This window comes from Linepithema humile, chromosome 6 (genome assembly GCF_040581485.1).
Source record: "Linepithema humile isolate Giens D197 chromosome 6, Lhum_UNIL_v1.0, whole genome shotgun sequence".
NCBI lineage: Eukaryota > Metazoa > Arthropoda > Insecta > Hymenoptera > Formicidae > Linepithema > Linepithema humile.
This window is the reverse complement of record NC_090133.1, coordinates 16,166,385-16,187,542: the sequence shown is the minus strand read 5'-3', so window position 1 is coordinate 16,187,542 and position 21,158 is coordinate 16,166,385. Positions and strand designations below refer to the sequence as shown.

General features: G+C 27.5%; 2 protein-coding genes across 2 annotated transcripts; one reads left to right on the top strand and one right to left on the bottom strand.

Annotated features, from left to right (window-relative positions):
- Positions 1-463: 463 nt before the first annotated feature.
- On the bottom strand, positions 464-20,795 carry LOC105676879 (aminopeptidase N-like). Its single transcript, XM_067357323.1, has 12 exons — positions 20,578-20,795; positions 18,985-19,541; positions 18,003-18,452; positions 5,537-5,717; positions 4,944-5,094; positions 4,564-4,642; positions 3,147-3,532; positions 2,529-2,812; positions 2,100-2,320; positions 1,676-1,963; positions 1,509-1,578; positions 464-1,307 (listed from the first exon to the last, which is right to left on the bottom strand). The coding sequence occupies exons 2-12, from the start codon at positions 19,518-19,520 to the stop codon at positions 1,125-1,127; spliced, it is 2,829 nt and encodes a 942-aa protein (XP_067213424.1). The 5' UTR covers positions 19,521-19,541; positions 20,578-20,795; the 3' UTR covers positions 464-1,124.
- Positions 13,832-17,932, top strand: LOC137000512 (uncharacterized). The gene is made up of 2 exons (XM_067357325.1): positions 13,832-16,000; positions 16,156-17,932. Exon 1 carries the CDS (start codon positions 14,116-14,118, stop codon positions 15,700-15,702), a length of 1,587 nt encoding a protein of 528 aa, XP_067213426.1. The 5' UTR covers positions 13,832-14,115; the 3' UTR covers positions 15,703-16,000; positions 16,156-17,932.
- Positions 20,796-21,158: the final 363 nt, after the last annotated feature.

Genomic DNA, 21,158 nt, shown 5'->3' with positions numbered 1-21,158 from the left:
ACCACTGAACAATAGTTTTAGAAATGCCATGCAAGTTTTCATTTTTTTGCTTAACAATTTAAAATATAAAACTATAAAGCTTATTTAAATTATAGAAATTTGTACTGAAATTTTACAAATGCAGTTTAGAAAAGAAAAAAATTTACAACATTTTGCTACACGTTTGTATGATGATAATAAACAGCATAGAATAGATAACATAGAAATATCTATAGCAAATTAAATATTTATAATTATTTTTATAATTTTTTATTTTTTTTTAGTACATAAAAAGTACAAATCCTAATTTGAAATAAATTAGTTTTTCCATAATAATTTGTAATTATATATTTCTTATATTGTTCTTTTCTTAAAACAATATTTTGAATAATCATGATTACAGTCTTTTCTTTTGTTACTGCATTTAAATTATTGAACACGATGGCAATTAAGTATTATTCTAAAAATAAACTGATAAAATACATAATTTAAAAAAATATATTTCCTTATTTATTCTCATAAACATTTTTCCAACATGTTTTTTTATAGTATTACATAATTTTAAGTGTCAATTATTTATAACATACGTTTGTAATATTTAAAAAATAAAATTATACATTTAAATGATAAAAAGCAGAAACAATTAGGAATTTAATTATACATAAATTAATATAAATTGACACAAATAAAAAAACAACAATATAAAGATAACAAAAAAAACAAACAATTTTCAATGCATGTACACCAGGTCACACAAATGCCTTGACATATGAAGTTGCACGGGTGTCAAGGCATATCGAGTCGGCGTGTTCCGACTCTACATATTTTTACATCATGACTATGGTTATGAACACAGCAGCAAAGCTGTTTTGACTGTTTCAAAGCAACTGGAGCAATTGACAAATAAAGGTTAATATTTATAATATCAATCAATTGTTCCAGTTGCTTTGAAATAGCTAAAACAGCATTGCCGTTATGTTCATAACCAGTCATGATGTAAAAATATGTAGAGTCGGAACACGCCGACTCGATATGCCTTGACACCCGTGCAACTTCATATGTTAAGGCATTTGTGTGACCTGGTGTAGATACATTTACTATAGATTGCAGATCATTGACAATTAAGTCGTGCTCACTTTTCTAAGTTAGAACCCGAAATATTGTATGTACTTTTGGTATGTGCGTTCCAATTGCAATTGCCGCAAATTTATTTTCATTAAAATATCTTCAAGCGCTTGCTTTGTAACATTGGAATTCATCATGAACTTTTCATCGACAAAAATTGATGTACTATTCTGCGTTAGATGAAGTTTCGCGAAATCTTTTATCTGTAATAAATTATTTAGATTTTTATTGCTAATAATATAATTCCACACAATAACAATTCTATATGACACAACATTCTGGCTTTCAATAGTTGAAAAATGACATATTTGTAATTTGCAAAACATATGGCATGTATATATAAATAAGTAACTTTAATAAGGAAAACTAATAAACAAGTTGATATTTGTATTTATAAAACTTGCCTTATCAAATTGCCGATTTGTATAAAGGTTGTTAATAATAACGCATAATAATGCAAGCCTATTTATTTTGCTAAAAAAAAAAAACAAAAAACAATTAGACTATTTATCAATAATTTTTATGATGTATTGTTAACAGTATATTTTTTTATAAAAAACAATGGTATTACCTAAGTTGTATGCGCTCAAATTTACTTAATATCTCCACAAGTACTACATCTTTATTTGCCTGCTTAACAATAATAGAAAGAATTATTTCAATATCGGCGTTGTTTATTGCTGCCTGCAAATAATTTAAAATAATATCAGAAATGTTGCTGCATGGTAAAGCAATTTGCAAAAGTCTTTTCACATATGGAAGTTCATCTTGAGAGATCACTAATACATTATTCCAAGTTTCCCGATCTGCCTTTACTAAACCATTGCAGAATGTCCAAACTGTCCATTCTGCTGAATACCTACATTTAAAAAAAATTTAATTATAATCAACATTACGTATATTCTTTATAATTTCATGCTTCAATCACAATTTATCAGAAATCTTGCGAGAAGTTAAAATATGTTTGCAATAAAGCATGGTTACAAAAAATTTACTTCTTTTTCTCTAATGGTGTAGAATTTGCGATATGTTCAAGCAAAATTTTTAAATGATGCGTAGCATTAGAAAAACATGCTGGACTTTCAAAAATACATGCCCATCTTATAGCTTCCAGCCTTAAACTTTTAATAAGTGTACTCTCGTCATTTATGTCTCTTTCTCTGTATTCTAAATAATTTATCTCCAAAAGTAAATCGAAAGTTTTCGTCATCATATGCTAAAATATGTTAAGTATATCAGTTGTTAATATAATAATTTTTACATGTACTTGTATTTTTTAATAAAAAAATAATCTTTGTTAAAATGTATGTCAGAATAAAGTCCTTTACGTTATTAATTACATGCCATGCTTCCAAATTTTCTCGATCTTAATTTTAATGTTAAATTAAGTAATACTTTTTATTAAAATATCTGCTATTATGTACCGTAAAATTAGACAATTTTTGGTCAGACTTAAATGCAAGGATACTCGACATGTATTCGAGAGCTTTAAACATAGGATACCATGCTATGTAGTCTGTTTCTCGCCATAGATATTTCGTTAGTCTCCAAAACAAGTCAGGAGGAAACTTTTGTGTAATCATAAAGTTAAACGAGTCGTCGATAAGTTGAGCACGATTGAGAACGTGTATTTTATCGTAATTTTCAGAATTCATATAATTGATAATATGCAACCAGTTCAAAAGATCATAATTAACACGATAGTATCCTGTTGTAAAGTAAATAAAATTTTTTTAATTGTTACAGCTTGCGTATGTTGTTGATTTTATTTACCGAAAAATATATTCGTATCCGAATTATTTTTATCTTACAACATCTTACGTAAATTCATTAATGTTTTTTTCGAAAAACACAGCTTTCATTTAATCAAAAACTAATTAATCATATATTTGCAAATAATTAACATCTTATTGGCTACGCTGTATACAATAAACAGTAGGTCCGTCTTTATTTGATCAAAATAGTCTCTTGTTTAATATAATCCTTGTTTACTGCAATACATACTAATTGTAAACAAAATTAATTTATCGTTAAAAATTTACCTGCTTGCTGTGAGTTAACTATAATCCAATCAGATGCAGGAATCCCAAATATAAAAACCATGTTTTGAAATGGTGTTAGCCATGTGACTCCATTGCAAACGTGTGCCAAATAAAAATAATTTTGCGTAACAAAAGTAACAGGTATAAGCAACTTGTTCTCAATGTAGATATTCTGTTCACTTTGAGAATAATCTGCCTGTATTGACACTGCGCCCTCATAAGTTCGTGTCACATTTAACACAGGAGGTGGTTGCGTTATCCAAGTGTTTATTAGATATTTTAATGGAAGAATGATGGACGAGCATTTTGTCTTATTTATATAATTAAATATTATTGTCTCTACAACATGTTGCATATGATACCAATAATCCTCCAGAGTTGAATTACTGTAACAGTAGTTATAGTAAATTAGACTTGATATATTAGATAGGTATAATATTAACTTTTGACATCAATATCGACATATAATTGATTTTTAATGTATTGCATAAAAAATATAAATTTGTGATACATTATCAATAAATATATATATTTATTTATTATTTTATTCAAAATTTATTCTTATATTTCTTTTATGCCATGCTACTTTGTTTGTAGCATTGCACATTTAAATTTATTGTTTATTGGACAGTAAAATAATATTAGAAGTTATGTTTTTAAAACGGTGACTCTTTTCTGTTCAGTTTACTCTCCTCTACCCGTTCACGAGTGTTAGTCCGATTATTCTGAAATATCATATGCATACACACACGTATATGTGCGCGCACGTGGTAAAATAAAACAGCGAATAAAAATTGCAGATCAATTTTTAATAAGCCGTTTTAAGAATTAAATCCCATTTTTTAAACCGCTTTATTAAAAATTGCAATTTTTTTTTGCAACTACATAATCGGAAACATCTTTGAGGAAAATTTATGAAAGTAAAAGGAAAGATTTTGCTCTTTAAAATGACGACAGAAAACTTGTTGTACAATTTTTTTTGTAAAGTTATACCAGTTTAACAATCGACAATTTTTTGCAAAAATTTAGTGATGCTTTAATTTTGTTGTTTAATATATTGATAAGTTTTCTCAATAATTTGGAGCATAATTTTTTGCGACTAAATTATCTAGAAATATTATTATTTCTAAGTTAAAATTTTAGTATTACGTATTTAGTATACAAAATATTGAATTGGAATTATTTGCAGTTATAAAAAAAAATATTTGCATGTAATTACAAAATTATCCTTTGTTGTCAAAAAATGTTTGATAGCATAAAATTCGTGCATGAAAAATTATTCCGTTCCGTAAAGCTGATCGAGATATATCAGCATATTTATGTCATATTGCTTGTATATTAATATCTTCTAAGCATGCAAACAAGAATTGTTACTTCGTTCTTATAATTTATTTTATAACGTGTAGTTATAACTCACTTTTCATATTTGTTGGTAAAATTGTCGAAGAATATATTTTCATGGAGCACTTGCTGTGTCATGCGCAGTATGAATGGTACTACAAAAATTAAAATAAAAGTATACTATTAAACATGTAAAATAAGGTAGACTTTTACTGTAACCGTTCATTGTAAATTTCGGTAAAATAAAATTTTATCGTAGCATCCTTAAATTTGAGAAAATAATGATTCTAGTATTAAACAAATAAATTATTTCTTACAACAAAGCAAAATTAAAAAATGTAAATAACTCTGGAAATAAATAAAATAATATGTACAATAAAGCCTTTTCATTATTTTATTCCCACATTCAAAGATTTATAGTTAATTCTTTAATAAAACATATTTATTTATTTTTACCTTTCATGTAACGAAGAAAAAAAAGAACTAAATCAGAGGAATTATTTGTTTCTGATGCTAGAAGATTCATTATTAAATCAGTATCCAAACGAAGAGATTCGTGTTGAGTTTGAACTATTAACAGATCCGTCATCCGTGCAGTTGGGTAAACCTGTAGAAAAAACCAATATTACTTTACAAAATTAAATTAATTTTTTATTGAAAAAGATGCTATTATTAATAAAGTTATTGGTATTATGATAAAATATATTAATGATTTCACTTGCTACCAAAAAAGAATTAATTTTTTATCATTTTTTTCTTTCAGTATAAAAATATACTAAACCCAAAATAATGCAATATAATTATTTATAAATAAAATTGTTTAAAAGACATTCTAATTAAATTCATAAATTTTTGCAGGAATTTTAAAATTAATTTGAAGCATTAATTGAACAAATTGTAAAAATTTGTAACAAATCAATGTACTAACAGATTTTAACAAATTTATAAAAATTTAATATGAATTTTATATCTTTATATTTTCATAATATCATAATATCTTTTTTTTAGATGAGTAAACTATCTAGCTTTTTCTATAGTTTAAAAACAACCTGGTCGACGATATATGCTTCGAGTAAGACAGCTAGACTTTCTTTTAACCACATATCAGACCAATATGGTTTAAGAAAATAATCAAGAAATGAATGGCCCACTGCACGGCCAATTAAACGCAGCATATTACTTTGATGCGCACCGGGATCGAAATCTGGATCGTAGATCAAGTCTGCTTCTCTGAAAAATTTTAAATAAATTTTCATCATAAAAAGAGTAAATCAGTATAATTTTTAATTCTGCATATTTAATCATATTGAAAATATTATTTGAATCGTTAACTCGACAATGTGTAAATAACATCTTGTTCGAAATGTTATAAACAATTACAAAAAAATTTGACAAATTTTATTAGACAAACAGTAAATCTTTTTTATGTAAACAATCAATGTTCAGTTATGCTATCATCAACACACCAAAATGCTTTGTTTTCAAAAAAAAGCATTGTCTTTAAAATATATTATATTTTAATTATCCCACAACGTACCTTTTTATATTTAAAAGATAATATTGTCATAATATTTTTCAATATTTTGAAAAAAAAACAATATAATCTGCTTCTATCAATTATACACTTTTTTTATTCTGCACTAACATAAAAATAAGATCACAAAAAGAAATAAATGTGCTGTTTTACGGCTATTATACAGGATGTTTTATAATGTCCGTGCCAACGCTCGTGTACGGATAGAGTGCGGTAAACTGAATAGAAAAGTCCTTTACCGTTTTGCAATTTTCGCAATAGTAATTGAGATATGAATTAAAAGGGATTGACAAATAATCGCGCGTTGATCGCGGCTAGATCGTAGGCTGTACGCTCTAGGCGTGACAGCAATGAAAATCGCATGGCAACGAAAAATAACAACGCATATCACTCCTGCTCTCGCTACGTGTTATTTTTCGTTGCCATGCGATCCTCGTGTTGTTACGTTTAGAGTGTACAGCCCACGATCTAGCTACGCGCAACGCGCGATTATTCGTCAATCCCTTTTAATTAATATCTCAATTACTATTGCGAAAATTGCAAAACGGTAAAGGACTTTTCTATTCAGTTTACCGCACTCTATCCGTACACAAGCATTGGCACGGACTTTATAAAACACCCTGTATATACTTACCCTAAAGTTGCTCCGCCGGTGTCCAATGCTGTTCCTGAATCTCCCCCTTCTTACTGTTCTTTTTACAGTCCTACAAGGCACTCACACGCATTAGCAACACAAATATGAAAATCGCACAATGTTTTAAACGGCACTCACGACGCGTACTTTCTCATAATAGAAGAAAAGTAAAACTTGCACGGATTATTGTCGCACGGATTGCACGTTCGACATTCTGCCTCTTCCGCAACAAGTAAGTAACGACGGAAAGAGTAAGATTGAAAACTACGAAAAATAATAAGGATTGTACTTTTGGAGAGGATAACGTACCGATACAGAATGATCTGTTTCGTACGAAGTACTACCGTACGAATAATAAGAATGCAATGAACATATTATAGACAAAGTCGAGTTGTTCTTGATATGTTTATCTCTTATTACATGCACGACACACTTCAGATCGTTCCGTATTACTTAACGCGTTATTCTCTTCAATAGTGCCATCCTTATTATTTTCTGCAGTTTTCGAGCTCATCCTTTCATCGTTACGGATGCAGCAAAGTGTCGAACGTGTAATCCATGCGAGTTTTACTTTTGTCCTAACGTGACAAAGTACGCGTCGGAAGTGCTGTTTAAAACATCGTGCAATTTTCATATTCGCGTCGCGCACAAGTGTGAATGTCTTGAAGAACTTGCAAAAAGAATAGAAAAAAGAAACGAGTTCAGGAAGAACATTAGATGCCGGCGAAGCAACTTTAGGATAAGTAATCATTTGTTTGTTGTCTATTATTTACAAAAATATTGCACGTAAAATATTATGTAATGTAATGCACATATTCAGTAAAATATTTGCAATTTTTGATATTTTTAGATTTAAATTATTTATAGATATAAATACATAAATCTTGTATTAGATATTAGTATAAATAATAAGTAAAAGTTAAATGTACGCAATAATAATCTTTCAAAGAGAGAATTATTTTAAACGCTGCTATAATTAAAATGTATTTTGTATGTTACAGATCAATTTGGAAATTCCGCTGCTGTGCATCATGCCGATAAGTCAATCCAATTTGTTAAATTTTAATATCACTCAAAAAAATGATCTTGCAATAATAACTAAAATTTTCTAGGTGTAAAAAATTAACTAAAACAGATAAATGATTAGCAACTGTTGTGATATTGCATATGTAATTACTTAATCAGTTTAGATGACAGAAACAGAATATATACCTGTATTGTTTGTGAACTTTAAAAAGAAAGTTTCTCTAAAGCGCCTATCTATATAAGATCAATCACGTGTTAGATCATGCAATGAATAACATTTAGCAATGGTACCTAAATTTTTCAGAAGCTATTGCTAGAACATTACTGCTATAAATTCTGTATGTGACAAACAATGTTTTCACAGATACGAAAAATAGCGATACATTCTTGTTGCGATATCTAGAAATCTAACTACATCAGCGAAATATTTTTTTGAATGATCATTAAGAGAATCATCTTGCACAAAATATCGATGCCATTGATAATGCCATTGATAATGCCATATTTGAAAATAAATCAGATGGATAAATGCATAATAATAATAATTTTTTAATACAATCAGTCAATCATATCTATTTATTTCTGCAATCGGTATATCAACTGCATTTAGAACAGTATAAATAAATGTAAAAAAATACATAGATTTTTTTTAATATAGCCCTCCTAATTTGAGAAGTTTTATTTGATGCATATTAAAAATACATACACATATAATATATTATTTGTGCATTATTTCTCACAAAATATATTCGTGTAAAGAATACATTGTAACGTCTCTTTTACTGACAATAATACTTGCCATGAGATATTACCGCGTGTTTTGATAATTGTCAGCTAAGTTTGACCGAAACGCTCTGCACAACACATGTAAACGGTTCTCTCTGTTGGTGTGTAGAAACCGCAGTGTATACTTCTGCCATCACTATGTATTGTATTTAGTTACACTCGTCCAGTCGCTTCAAACGGACACAATGTCTCTAAAAATTATAACTAACAAGAATGTGTGGAAATATTATACAAAAGTGTCGGATTTCAAAGCAAAATGCAAGTATTGCGAAAATACATATCTTTATAAAGACTCGTCAAACTTCAAAACACATATAAAAATACATAAAGAAATTTCGAAAGACGAAGAAAAGACGAAACTAATACGATGGAAGTATTTCAAATATTTAAACCAATACTCTTCACAATGTGTTATCTGTAATACAGAAGTTCCGTCTACAACTGAATCTGTAAAATATCATTTAAGTTTGCATTCTGAAGAACAAAAAAAGAATAATATATATGGAACAGATTGGACATTGAGATTTCGGACAGAAAAAAATGATAATATAGTGGAATGTAATATTTGTCATAAAAATATATCTCTTTGTATTTCAAAAAATTTAGATTATCATACAAGAAATAAACATTTGGACAAATTGAAAAATACGCAAGAAGCATACGACACAGTTGGTTCGTCAGAACGCGTTTCATCACTTCAAACGGACACAATGTCTCTAAGAATTATAACTAACAAGAATGTGTGGAAATATTATACAAAAGTGTCGGATTTCAAAGCAAAATGCAAGTATTGCGAAAATACATATCTTTATAAAGACTCGTCAAACTTCAAAACACATATAAAAATACATAAAGAAATTTCGAAAGACGAAGAAAAGACGAAACTAATACGATGGAAGTATTTCAAATATTTAAACCAATACTCTTCACAATGTGTTATCTGTAATACAGAAGTTCCGTCTACAACTGAATCTGTAGAATATCATTTAAGTTTGCATTCTGAAGAACAAAAGAATTATCACGTATATGGAACAGATTGGACATTGAGATTTCGGACAGAAAAAAATGATAATATAGTGGAATGTAATATTTGTCATAAAAATATATCTCTTTGTATTTCAAAAAATTTAGATTATCATACAAGAAATAAACATTTGGACAAATTGAAAAATACGCAAGAAGCATACGACACAGTTGGTTCGTCAGAACGCGTTTCATCACTTCAAACGGACACAATGTCTCTAAGAATTATAACTAACAAGAATGTGTGGAAATATTATACAAAAGTGTCGGATTTCAAAGCAAAATGCAAGTATTGCGAAAATACATATCTTTATAAAGACTCGTCAAACTTCAAAACACATATAAAAATACATAAAGAAATTTCGAAAGACGAAGAAAAGACGAAACTAATACGATGGAAGTATTTCAAATATTTAAACCAATACTCTTCACAATGTGTTATCTGTAATACAGAAGTTCCGTCTACAACTGAATCTGTAGAATATCATTTAAGTTTGCATTCTGAAGAACAAAAAAAGAATTATTATCAAACTTCAAAACACATATAAAAATACATAAAGAAATTTCGAAAGACGAAGAAAAGACGAAACTAATACGATGGAAGTATTTCAAATATTTAAACCAATACTCTTCACAATGTGTTATCTGTAATACAGAAGTTCCGTCTACAACTGAATCTGTAAAATATCATTTAAGTTTGCATTCTGAAGAACAAAAAAAGAATAATATATATGGAACAGATTGGACATTGAGATTTCGGACAGAAAAAAATGATAATATAGTGGAATGTAATATTTGTCATAAAAATATATCTCTTTGTATTTCAAAAAATTTAGATTATCATACAAGAAATAAACATTTGGACAAATTGAAAAATACGCAAGAAGCATACGACACAGTTGGTTCGTCAGAACGCGTTTCATCACTTCAAACGGACACAATGTCTCTAAGAATTATAACTAACAAGAATGTGTGGGAATATTATACAAAAGTGTCGGATTTCAAAGCAAAATGCAAGTCTTGCAAAAATACATATCTTTATAAAAAGTCGTCACACTTCAAAAGACATATAAAAATACATAAAGAAATTTCGGAAGACGAAGAAGAGAAGAAACTAATACGATGGAAGTATTTCAAATATTTAAACCAATACTCTTCACAATGTGTTATCTGTAATACAGATGTTCCGTCTACAACTGAATCTGTAGAACATCATTTAAGTTTGCATTCTGAAGAACAACAAAAGAATAATATATATGGAACAAATTGGACATTGAGATTTCGGACAGAAAAAAATGATAATATAGTGGAATGTAATATTTGTCATAAAGATGTATCTCTTTCTATTTCAAAAAGTTTAGATCGTCATACAAGAAATAAACATTTGGACAAATTGAAAAATACGCAAGAAGCATACGACACAGTTGGTTCGTCAGAACGCGTTTCATCACTTCAAACGGACACAATGTCTGAGTAACTAAAAGATTATATAAAATCATTCAACCCATCGGCCTGAAATGCAATATTTGTAATGAGAACGTTTCATTTTTATCTAAAAATTTAGAAGATTATTTACGCTTGCATTCTAAAAAACAATTAAAAAGACATACATCTCAGAGTTGGCTATGGGAATAAGTACAAAAAGTGATTATTTTGAAGTAGAGCATAACATGCAGAAACATATCTATTGCTATTGCAACTCATTTCAATCACCATATCAAAGATGAACATCATTTGGCAAACCAACTAAACTGAATAAAAAAAAGGCAGTAAGTTTCATTGATATTATTGTTAACATCATTATAAATAAATAATTTTTCACCATTTTTAAATCGCGCTTAATTTTATAAAAACATACAATATAATGATCATACCAAAACCCAAATAATTATTTACCATGTAAATATTATAATTATTTGCACAGATTTATCCAGAAGTTGACAATGGAAATGATGATCCAAGTAGCATCACAACCAGCAATAATGACAGTCTTGATTTTGACAATTATAATTTACTATAAGATATACACAAGAAAAGTGGCATATATAGCCCTAACGTATAATTATTTGTATTATAAAGTTATGAATAGGATGATCTATGTTATAGAAAACAAAATTACATTTTTTAATTTATTAATTATAATTATAGTTATAAATTTCATAATTTTATAAATTCAATTTAATAAAATTTTAAATTTTAAAATTTTATAAATTTAATTTAATTTTTAAATCTAAATTTAATTTTATAATTTTATAAATTTAATTTTATATATTATAATTATAACTAAAAATTTTATTGATGTGCTCTGTTTTAAATTTGTAAACTGAAACGATTTTGGTAAAATAATTATCGACTTCTCTGTAAAGGCAAAACTATCGATAATTAATACAACAATTTAATTTCAAATATTTAATTTTTACACAACTTTCAATAAATTTTTATAATTATGTATATTCATTACATTTTATGCTTTATATAAAATAAATTTATTATTATAACTTCTGTGAAAATCTCCGAAATGTAATATACATATTAATTGTCGATGAAATATATCAATTTAAATTTTAAAATTGTACTTGTTCGAAAAATGTTTGTATGAAATATAATGCATTCATCATAATTACAAATAAATTCATTATAAAAAAGTGTCATTTTAATATTTGGATATAGAATATTGTAGGAATTATTTGTTCTTGCATCAATCATGGTATTTGGCATCATTTTTATAATTCACAATGCGCGGCGAGGGAGCTGTTCACAAGTTGATCTATAATTTACAGAAGTGCATCTAAATTATAACAGCGTTTAAAATAATTATTTAACAAATAATTATTATGCACATTAAACTTTTACTCATCTTTCTTTAATGCAAATATCTAATAACAGAATTATATATTTATGTCCAACAATCAAAATATTAAAAATTGCAAATTTTTTACTAAATATTTCAAAGTTACTATGTGCGTTTACATTACGTAATATTTTATAAATAATAAATAACAAATAAATGGTTATGTATATATACTTACCCTAAAGTTGCTCCGCCGGTGTCCAATGCTGTTCCTGAATCTCCCCCTTCTTACTGTTCATTTTACAGTCCTTCAAGGCACTCACACGCATTAGCAACACAAATATGAAAATCGCACAATGTTTTAAACGGCACTCACGACGCGTACTTTCTCATAATAGAAGAAAAGTAAAACTTGCACGGATTATTGTCGCACGGATTGCACGTTCGACATTCTGCCTCTTCCGTAACAAGTAAGTAACGACGGAAAGAGTAAGATTGAAAACTACGAAAAATAATAAGGATTGTACTTTTGGAGAGGATAACGTACCGATACAGAATGATCTGTTTCGTACGAAGTACTACCGTACGAATAATAAGAATGCAATGAACATATTATAGACAAAGTCGAGTTGTTCTTGATATGTTTATCTCTTATTACATGCACGACACACTTCAGATCGTTCCGTATTACTTAACGCTTTATTCTCTTCAATAGTGCCATCCTTATTATTTTCTGCAGTTTTCGAGCTCACCCTTTTCATCGTTATTGGTTACGGATGCAGCAAAGTGTCGAACGTGTAATCCATGCAAGTTTTACTTTTGTCCTAACGTGACAAAGTACGCGTCGGAAGTGCTGTTTAAAACATCGTGCAATTTTCATATTCGCGTCGCGCACAAGTGTGAATGTCTTGAAGAACTTGCAAAAAGAATAGAGAAAAGAGACGAGTTCAGGAAGAACATTAGATGCCGGCGAGGCAACTTTAGGATAAGTAATCATTTGTTTGTTGTCTATTATTTACAAAAATATTGCACGTAAAATATTATGTAATGTAACGCACATATTCAGTAAAATATTTGCAATTTTTGATATTTATAGATTTAAATTATTTATAGATATAGAAACATAAATCTTGTATTAGATATTAGCATAAATAATAAGTAAAAGTTAAATGTACGCCATAATTATCTTTCAAAGAGAGAATTATTTTAAACGCTGCTATAATTGAAATGTATTTTGTATGTTACAGATCAACTTGGAAATTCCGTTGCTGTGCATCGTGCCGATAAGTCAATCCAATTTGTTAAATTTTAATATCATTAAGAGAATCATCTTGCACAAAAAAAATCGATGCCATTGATAATGCCATATTTGAAAATAAATCAGATGGAGAAATGCATAATAATAATAATTTTTTAATACAATCAGTCAATCATATCTATTTATATCTGCAATCGGTATATCAACTGCATTTAGGATAGTATAAATAACTTCGAAAAAATACATAGATTTTTTTAATATAGCCCTCCTAATTTGAGAAGTTTTATTTGATGCATATTAAAAATACATATACATATAATATATTATTCGTGCATTATTTCTCACAAAATATATTCGTGTAAAGAATACATTGTAACGTCTCTTTTACTGACAATAATACTTGGCATGAGATATTACCGCGTGTTTTGATAATTGTTAGCTAGGTTTGACCGAAACGCTCTGCACATCACATGTAAACGGTTCTTTCTGTTGGTGTGAAGTAACCGCAGTGTACACTTCTGCCATCATTATGTATTGTATTTAGTTACACTCGTCCAGTCACTTCAAACGGACACAATGTCTCCGAACATTATAACTAACAAGAATGTGTGGGAATATTATACAAAAGTGTCGGATTTCAAAGCAAAATGCAAGTATTGCAAATATACATATCTTTATAAAGACTCGTCAAACTTCAAAACACATATAAAAAAACATAAAGAAATTTCGGAAGACGAAGAAGAGAAGAAACTAATACGATGGAAGTATTTCAAATATTTAAACCAATACTCTTCACAATGTGTTATCTGTAATACAGATGTTCCGTCTACAACTGAATCTGTAGAACATCATTTAAGTTTGCATTCTGAAGAACAAAAGAATTATTACGTATATGGAACAGATTGGACATTGAGATTTCGGACAGAAAAAAATGATAAGATAGTAGAATGTAATATTTGTCATAAAAATATATCTCTTTGTATTTCAAAAAGTTTAGATTATCATATAAAAAAAAAACATTTGGACAAATTGAAAAATACGCAAGAAGCATACGACACAGTTGGTTCGTCAGAACGCGTTTCATCACTTCAAACGGACACAATGTCTCCAAGAATTATAACTAACAAAAATGTGTGGGAATATTACACAAAAGTATCGGATTTCAAAGCGAAATGCAAGTATTGCGAAAATACATATTTTTATAAAGACTCATCAAACTTCAAAACACATATAAAAATACATAAAGAAATTTCGGAAGACGAAGAAAAGAATAAACTAATACGATGGAAGTATTTCAAATATTTAAACCAATACTCTTCACAATGTGTTATCTGTAATACAGATGTTCCGTCTACAACTGAATCTGTAGAACATCATTTAAGTTTGCATTCTGAGGAACAAAAGAATTATTACGTATATGGAACAGATTGGACATTGAGATTTCGGACAGAAAAAAATGATAAGATAGAAGAATGTAATATTTGTCATAAAAATATATCTCTTTCTATTTCAAAAAGTTTAGATTATCATACAAAAAATAAACATTTGGACAAATTGAAAAATACGCAAGAAGCATACAACACAGTTGGTTCGTCAGAACGCGTTTCATCACTTCAAACGGACACAATGTCTCTAAGCATTATAACTAACAAGAATGTGTGGAAATATTATACAAAAGTGTCGGATTTTAAAGCGAAATGCAAATCTTGCAGAAATACATACCTTTATAAAGACTCGTCAAGCTTCAAAAGACATATAAAAATACATAAAGAAATTTCGGAAGACGAAGAAGAGAAGAAACTAATACGATGGAAGTATTTCAAATATTTAAACCAATACTCTTCACAATGTGTTATCTGTAATACAGATGTTCCGTCTACAACTGAATCTGTAGAACATCATTTACGTTTGCATTCTGAAGAACAACAAAAGAATAATATATATGGAACAGATTGGACATTGAGATTTCGGACAGAAAAAAATGATAATATAGTGGAATGTAATATTTGTCATAAAGATGTATCTCTTTCTATTTTAAAAAGTTTAGATTGTCATACAAGAAATAAACATTTGGACAAATTGAAAAATACGCAAGAAGCATACGACACAGTTGGTTCGTCAGAACGCGTTTCATCACTTCAAACGGACACAATGTCTGAGTAACTAAAAGATTATTTAAAATCATTCAACCCATCGGCCTGAAATGCAATATTTGTAATGAGAACATTTCATTTTTATCTAAAAATTTAGAAGATTATTTACGCTTGCATTCTAAAAAACAATTAAAAAGACATACATCTCAGAGTTGGCTATGGGAATAAGTACAAAAAGTGATTATTTTGAAGTAGAGCATAACATTTGTTACGCAGAAACATATCTATTGCTATAACAACTCATTTCAATCACCATATTAAAGATGAACATCATTTGGCAAACCAACTAAACTGAATAAAAAAAGGCAGTAAGTTTCATTGATATTATTGCTAACATCATTATAAATAAATAATTTTTCACCTTTTTTAAATCGTGCTTAATTTTATAAAAACATACAATATAATGATCATACCAAAACCCAAATGATTAATTATCATGTAAATATTATAATTATTTGCACAGATTTATCCAGAAGTTGACAATGGAAATGATGATCCAAGTAGCATCACAACCAGCAATAATGACAGTCTTGATTTTGACAATTATAATTTACTATAAGATATACACAAGAAAAGTGGCATATATAGCTCTAACGTATAATTATTTGTTTTATAAAGTTATGAATATGATGATCTATGTTATAGAAAACAAAATTACATTTTTTAATTTATTAATTATAATTATAGTTATAAATTTCATAATTTTATAAATTCAATTTTATAAAATTTTAAATTTTAAAATTTTAAATTTTAAAATTTTATAAATTTAATTTAATTTTTAAATCTAAATTTAATTTTATAATTTTATAAATTTAATTTTATATATTATAATTATAACTAAAAATTTTATTGATGTGCTCTGTTTTAAATTTGTAAACTGAAACAATTTTGGTAAAATAATCATCGACTTCTCTGTAAAGGCAAAACTATCGATAATTAATACAACAATTTAATTTCAAATATTTAATTTTTGCACAACTTTCAATAAATTTTTATAATTATGTATATTCATTACTTTTTATGCTTTATATAAGATTAATTTATTATTATAACTTCTGTGAAAATCTCCGAAATGTAATATACATATTAATTGTCGATGAAATATATCAATTTAAATTTTAAAATTGTATTTGTTCGAAAAATGTTTATATGATATATAATGCATTCATCATAATTACAAATAAATTTATTATAAAAGAGTGTCATTTTATTATTTGGATATAGAATATTGTAGGAATTATTTGTTCTTGCATCAATCATGGTATTTTGCATCATTTTTATAATTCACAATGCATAGTAGGGGAGCTGTTCACAAGTTAATCTATAATTTACAAAAGTGCATCTAAATTATAACAGCGTTTAAAATAATTATTTGACAAATAATTATTATGCACATTAAATTTTTACTCATCTCTCTTTAATGCAAATATCTAATAACAGAATTATATATTTATGTCCAATAATCAAAATATTTAAAATTGCAAATTTTTTACTAAATATTTCAAAGTTACTATGTGCGTTTACATTACGTAATATTTTATAAATAATAGATAACAAATAAATGATTATATATACAGGGTGTTTTATAATGTCCGTGCCAACGCTCGTGTACGGATAGAGTGCGGTAAACTGAATAGAAAAGTCCTTTACCGTTTTGCAATTTTTGCAATAGTAATTGAGATATTAATTAAAAGGGATTGACGAATAATCGCGCGTTGATCGCGGCTAGATCGTAGGCTGTACGCTCTAGGCGTGACAACAATGAAAATCGCATGGCAACGAAAAATAACAACGCATATCACTCCTGCTCTCGCTACGTGTTATTTTTCGTTGCCATGCGATCCTCGTGTTGTTACGTTTAGAGTGTACAGCCCACGATCTAGCTACGCGCAACGCGCGATTATTCGTCAATCCCTTTTAATTAATATCTCAATTACTATTGCGAAAATTGCAAAACGGTAAAGGACTTTTCTATTCAGTTTACCGCACTCTATTCGCACACGAGCGTTGGCACGGACTTTGTGAAACACCCTGTAGAAATCGCATGTTGCAACAAAATTTAATTTTATCTAAGTAAAGATATTATAAATTTTAAATCAGATATAAAAATTATGATAGATTTCTCCATTTGTAGAGTAAAATAAATATTGAAAATATTTGCTTAAATAATACTATTGCTAAAAGATCTGTAATGTGAAGTGTACAATCATATTTATGTTTATTTTTGAGATGAAAATGTGAAAAATGTTCAAAATATATTTTCTCTTTTATTTAATAATCTTATTTAATATTCTTATTTGTGTGCGTTACCTGATGAAAACTAGTCCTAAGTAGTGCATGAAGTCATGCGGATAGCTCGGGATTAGTAAATAATCCACTTTTGGAAAGTTTTTCCCGAATTTCCAATTTTTGTGATAAAACAACGTTATATTATTAATGCTTTTTTTTGCAAAGCTAACCATAGGAAAGTCCTGTCTGCAATACATAGATATTTTTGTCTCAATATTGTAAAACTTGATGAATTTGGAGACCATCGCTATTGCCACAAGATAATGCGGTATTTCATGAATAAGGTCAAACGTGGTCCGAACACCACGGTCAGTGTCAGATGTAGTTAATGTCGGCATATTTGAAAAAATAGTGTAAGCTTTAGGATGTACAACTTTAATTTGAATAAATGATGTTACTGATTCCGCCACGTCCCAACACGGAAACACTCGTCGAACTTGGGTTGGATAGAAATTTGTTGCGAGTAACCACCTGTTACATTTTAAAGACAAGATTTCAATATTTTTATATTTTTTAGGTGTCTATTAGTGATCGTAGAATATACAAATGCAATTTGTAATGTAATTAGAAAATAAATATTGAAAATATTTACTTAAATAATATTATTGCTAAAAGATCTGTAATATAAAGTGTGCAACCATTATTTATTTTTACAATAAGAAATCTTAAAATAAATACAATTGCCAATATATTTAAATAAACAAATTTTTTTGTAACTAATGCTGAGTTTAAGTATATACTAATTTTATAAAGTACATTTTGTAAAAAAAAATATAGATCGCAAATTGATTTTTAGAAATTTATATATTAATGCATTTAATTGCTGCTCACAAACAACAAAAGTTATTTGATTTTAATATTAAAATAATTTGCTTGTGCAATTAAAAATTATATTTATAAAAATAATACTTTAATTTGTATATCAATATGAAGATTATTAGTAAAACAGTATGTAGAGTTTACAATAAAATAATGTGTTTTTAATAAATTATTGTTTACTCACGTTTTTATGTTTGCATCATTTATATACGTAGTAGTAAAAAAGTTTGGATTATCTGTTACTACTCCGGTATACGAAAAATATATGTCGTAACGTCCAGGTGATACCAATTTCTCCACGAGAGAACAAGAGGAATTTTTACAATATTTTCTTTTCCATAAATCAAGAACAATAACATGTGTATGGTTTATATTCTCTTCTATAATCGGTAAACTATATAGAGTTCCATATTTAGAGGAGTGCGCAAAATTAAGAGTTTTTATATGCAGATTTAGTGAATGCAAAATTATGTAACGTGTGTCGCAAAAATTTTCGATTGTGATTTTAGTAGAACCAGAGAATACGCCTGCTTCAGCATTCATTACGTCCAACTCGATATCATAACCTTGGATTTCATAATTTTGTAATATATCATGCAAATTTTGAAAACTAGAATCATTATTACATCGCCTGTCTTCTGAAACTGCATCGCAAGAAGAAATTATCGCGGCAATCAGCATTAAACTATTACTGCAGAATAATAGTTTTAAGAAGACCATGGCAATTTTCGTTTCTGGTTTCTGCAAAAATATTTATTTTTAAAACAATATAAAACAAAAAATACTTGCACAAATTACAGCAATTTGTATTACAAATACGAGTATTACAAAGGATTACAAATGTTTAAAAAAAACTTATAATTTTTTGCTGCACGTTAATTCAATTTCGTTATATTTATCTTAAAACTTGAATTTATACCTTATTTAAAAAATAGTTTTTTTTCATAATTTACATTGTGCCAATTTTAAAGATTTTATCATCACAATGTATGTTTGTTATTAATGTCTGTTTCCATTTATTTGTCGTGCGCGAAGATAAATGCAAATTTTATCTCGTTTCTTTACAAATCTTTACACATGATATTTAGAAATATAAAATTAAGAAAAATAATTTACAAGTGATTAATTCAATTTCTTTGATTTCACTTATAAGTTAACATATGATTATTAGCATAATATTTTCGAAGTCTACAGTTGTGAACTCTCACCATAAAATCGATGTATATTTAGAGAAGAAACACGAAATATATAACCGACGTGCGAAAAGTGAAAACTTAAACATTGCTTGGGTGTATCATCATTTAAATTTCATGACCTAAAGTGTATCAAATGCTAGTGTACTTTCTGTTCGTACTTGTTATAACGTACATATTTTAAAAAATAAAGATTCTATTTGTTGTGTATTCATCCTTCCCTTGCTTTAATACAATTTAAGAAAAATGTAATCTTTAAAATTACTAATTATAAATATATATATGCAAAAATATGTAGAAGGAAAATAAATGCGTGATAATAAATGTCTATAGAAAATTTAATACAATAATTTTACAATTTTTTAATTTTTAAATGAGTAAATTCTATATTGCTTAAAAGCATAAATATATTGATGTATATGTTTGCAATCGTCGTTATATATCACAAGAAAAATATTTGAGAATTATTTCAGAAATAAAAGTATGGAGTAACAATAACAGTTTTGTTAATATGAGAACAAAATTGTACATTTCCTTCTATATTTAAAAAAATAAATTATTAAATATTGTTTCTGGTAACTCACCTTATATGCTAAAATGTAGCAACACTTAAGATTAGTATATCTCAATTAATTCAGTTTAAAGCACGTTACAAACTCAAGTTACTAATGCTACAAATATATATAAGCCTATCCTGATCACCGTATCGAGAGACCATCGAATACTAACCAAAGTATACGTAGATAAATATTATAAGAACTGGTGTCATGTAAACAAGTGTTTCTTATGAACAACGTTTATAAACGTCGATGAACAACTCATATTTGGCAAGAAAATATATAATAAAATATTATTAATTGTCGATGCTTTTTGTTGTATCGTATATTACAGAAAGCAACTAAAAAATTGTAATTATCACAAATCCTAAAAATTTATTTTTTATAAGCTTTTTACAATACATAATATTTTATAATCCTCTACTATCATTATTTCGCACAATATAATGTATTAAAATTGTACGTTGCTTAAAATTTTAAGTTTAACATAAATAAAAATTCTTAAAGTGTTGTTCTGAACTCATCTATAATTGATAAAAACTAAAAATTATGTATTTAAATAATAAAAATAAAGAATAATTAAAAATTTAATAAACCATACATTAGTA

Coding starts and splice junctions, on each gene's coding strand:
- LOC137000512 (XM_067357325.1), top strand. CDS start 14,116: ATGTCTCCGAACATTATAACTAACAAGAATGTGTGGGAATATTATACA.
- LOC105676879 (XM_067357323.1), bottom strand. CDS start 19,520: ATGGTCTTCTTAAAACTATTATTCTGCAGTAATAGTTTAATGCTGATT. Junction 3,533..4,563: donor TTTACCAACAAATATGAAAA/GTGAGTTATAAC, acceptor CTACTGTTACAG/TAATTCAACTCTGGAGGATT. Junction 2,321..2,528: donor AAAAATTGTCTAATTTTACG/GTACATAATAGC, acceptor AACATATTTTAG/CATATGATGACGAAAACTTT.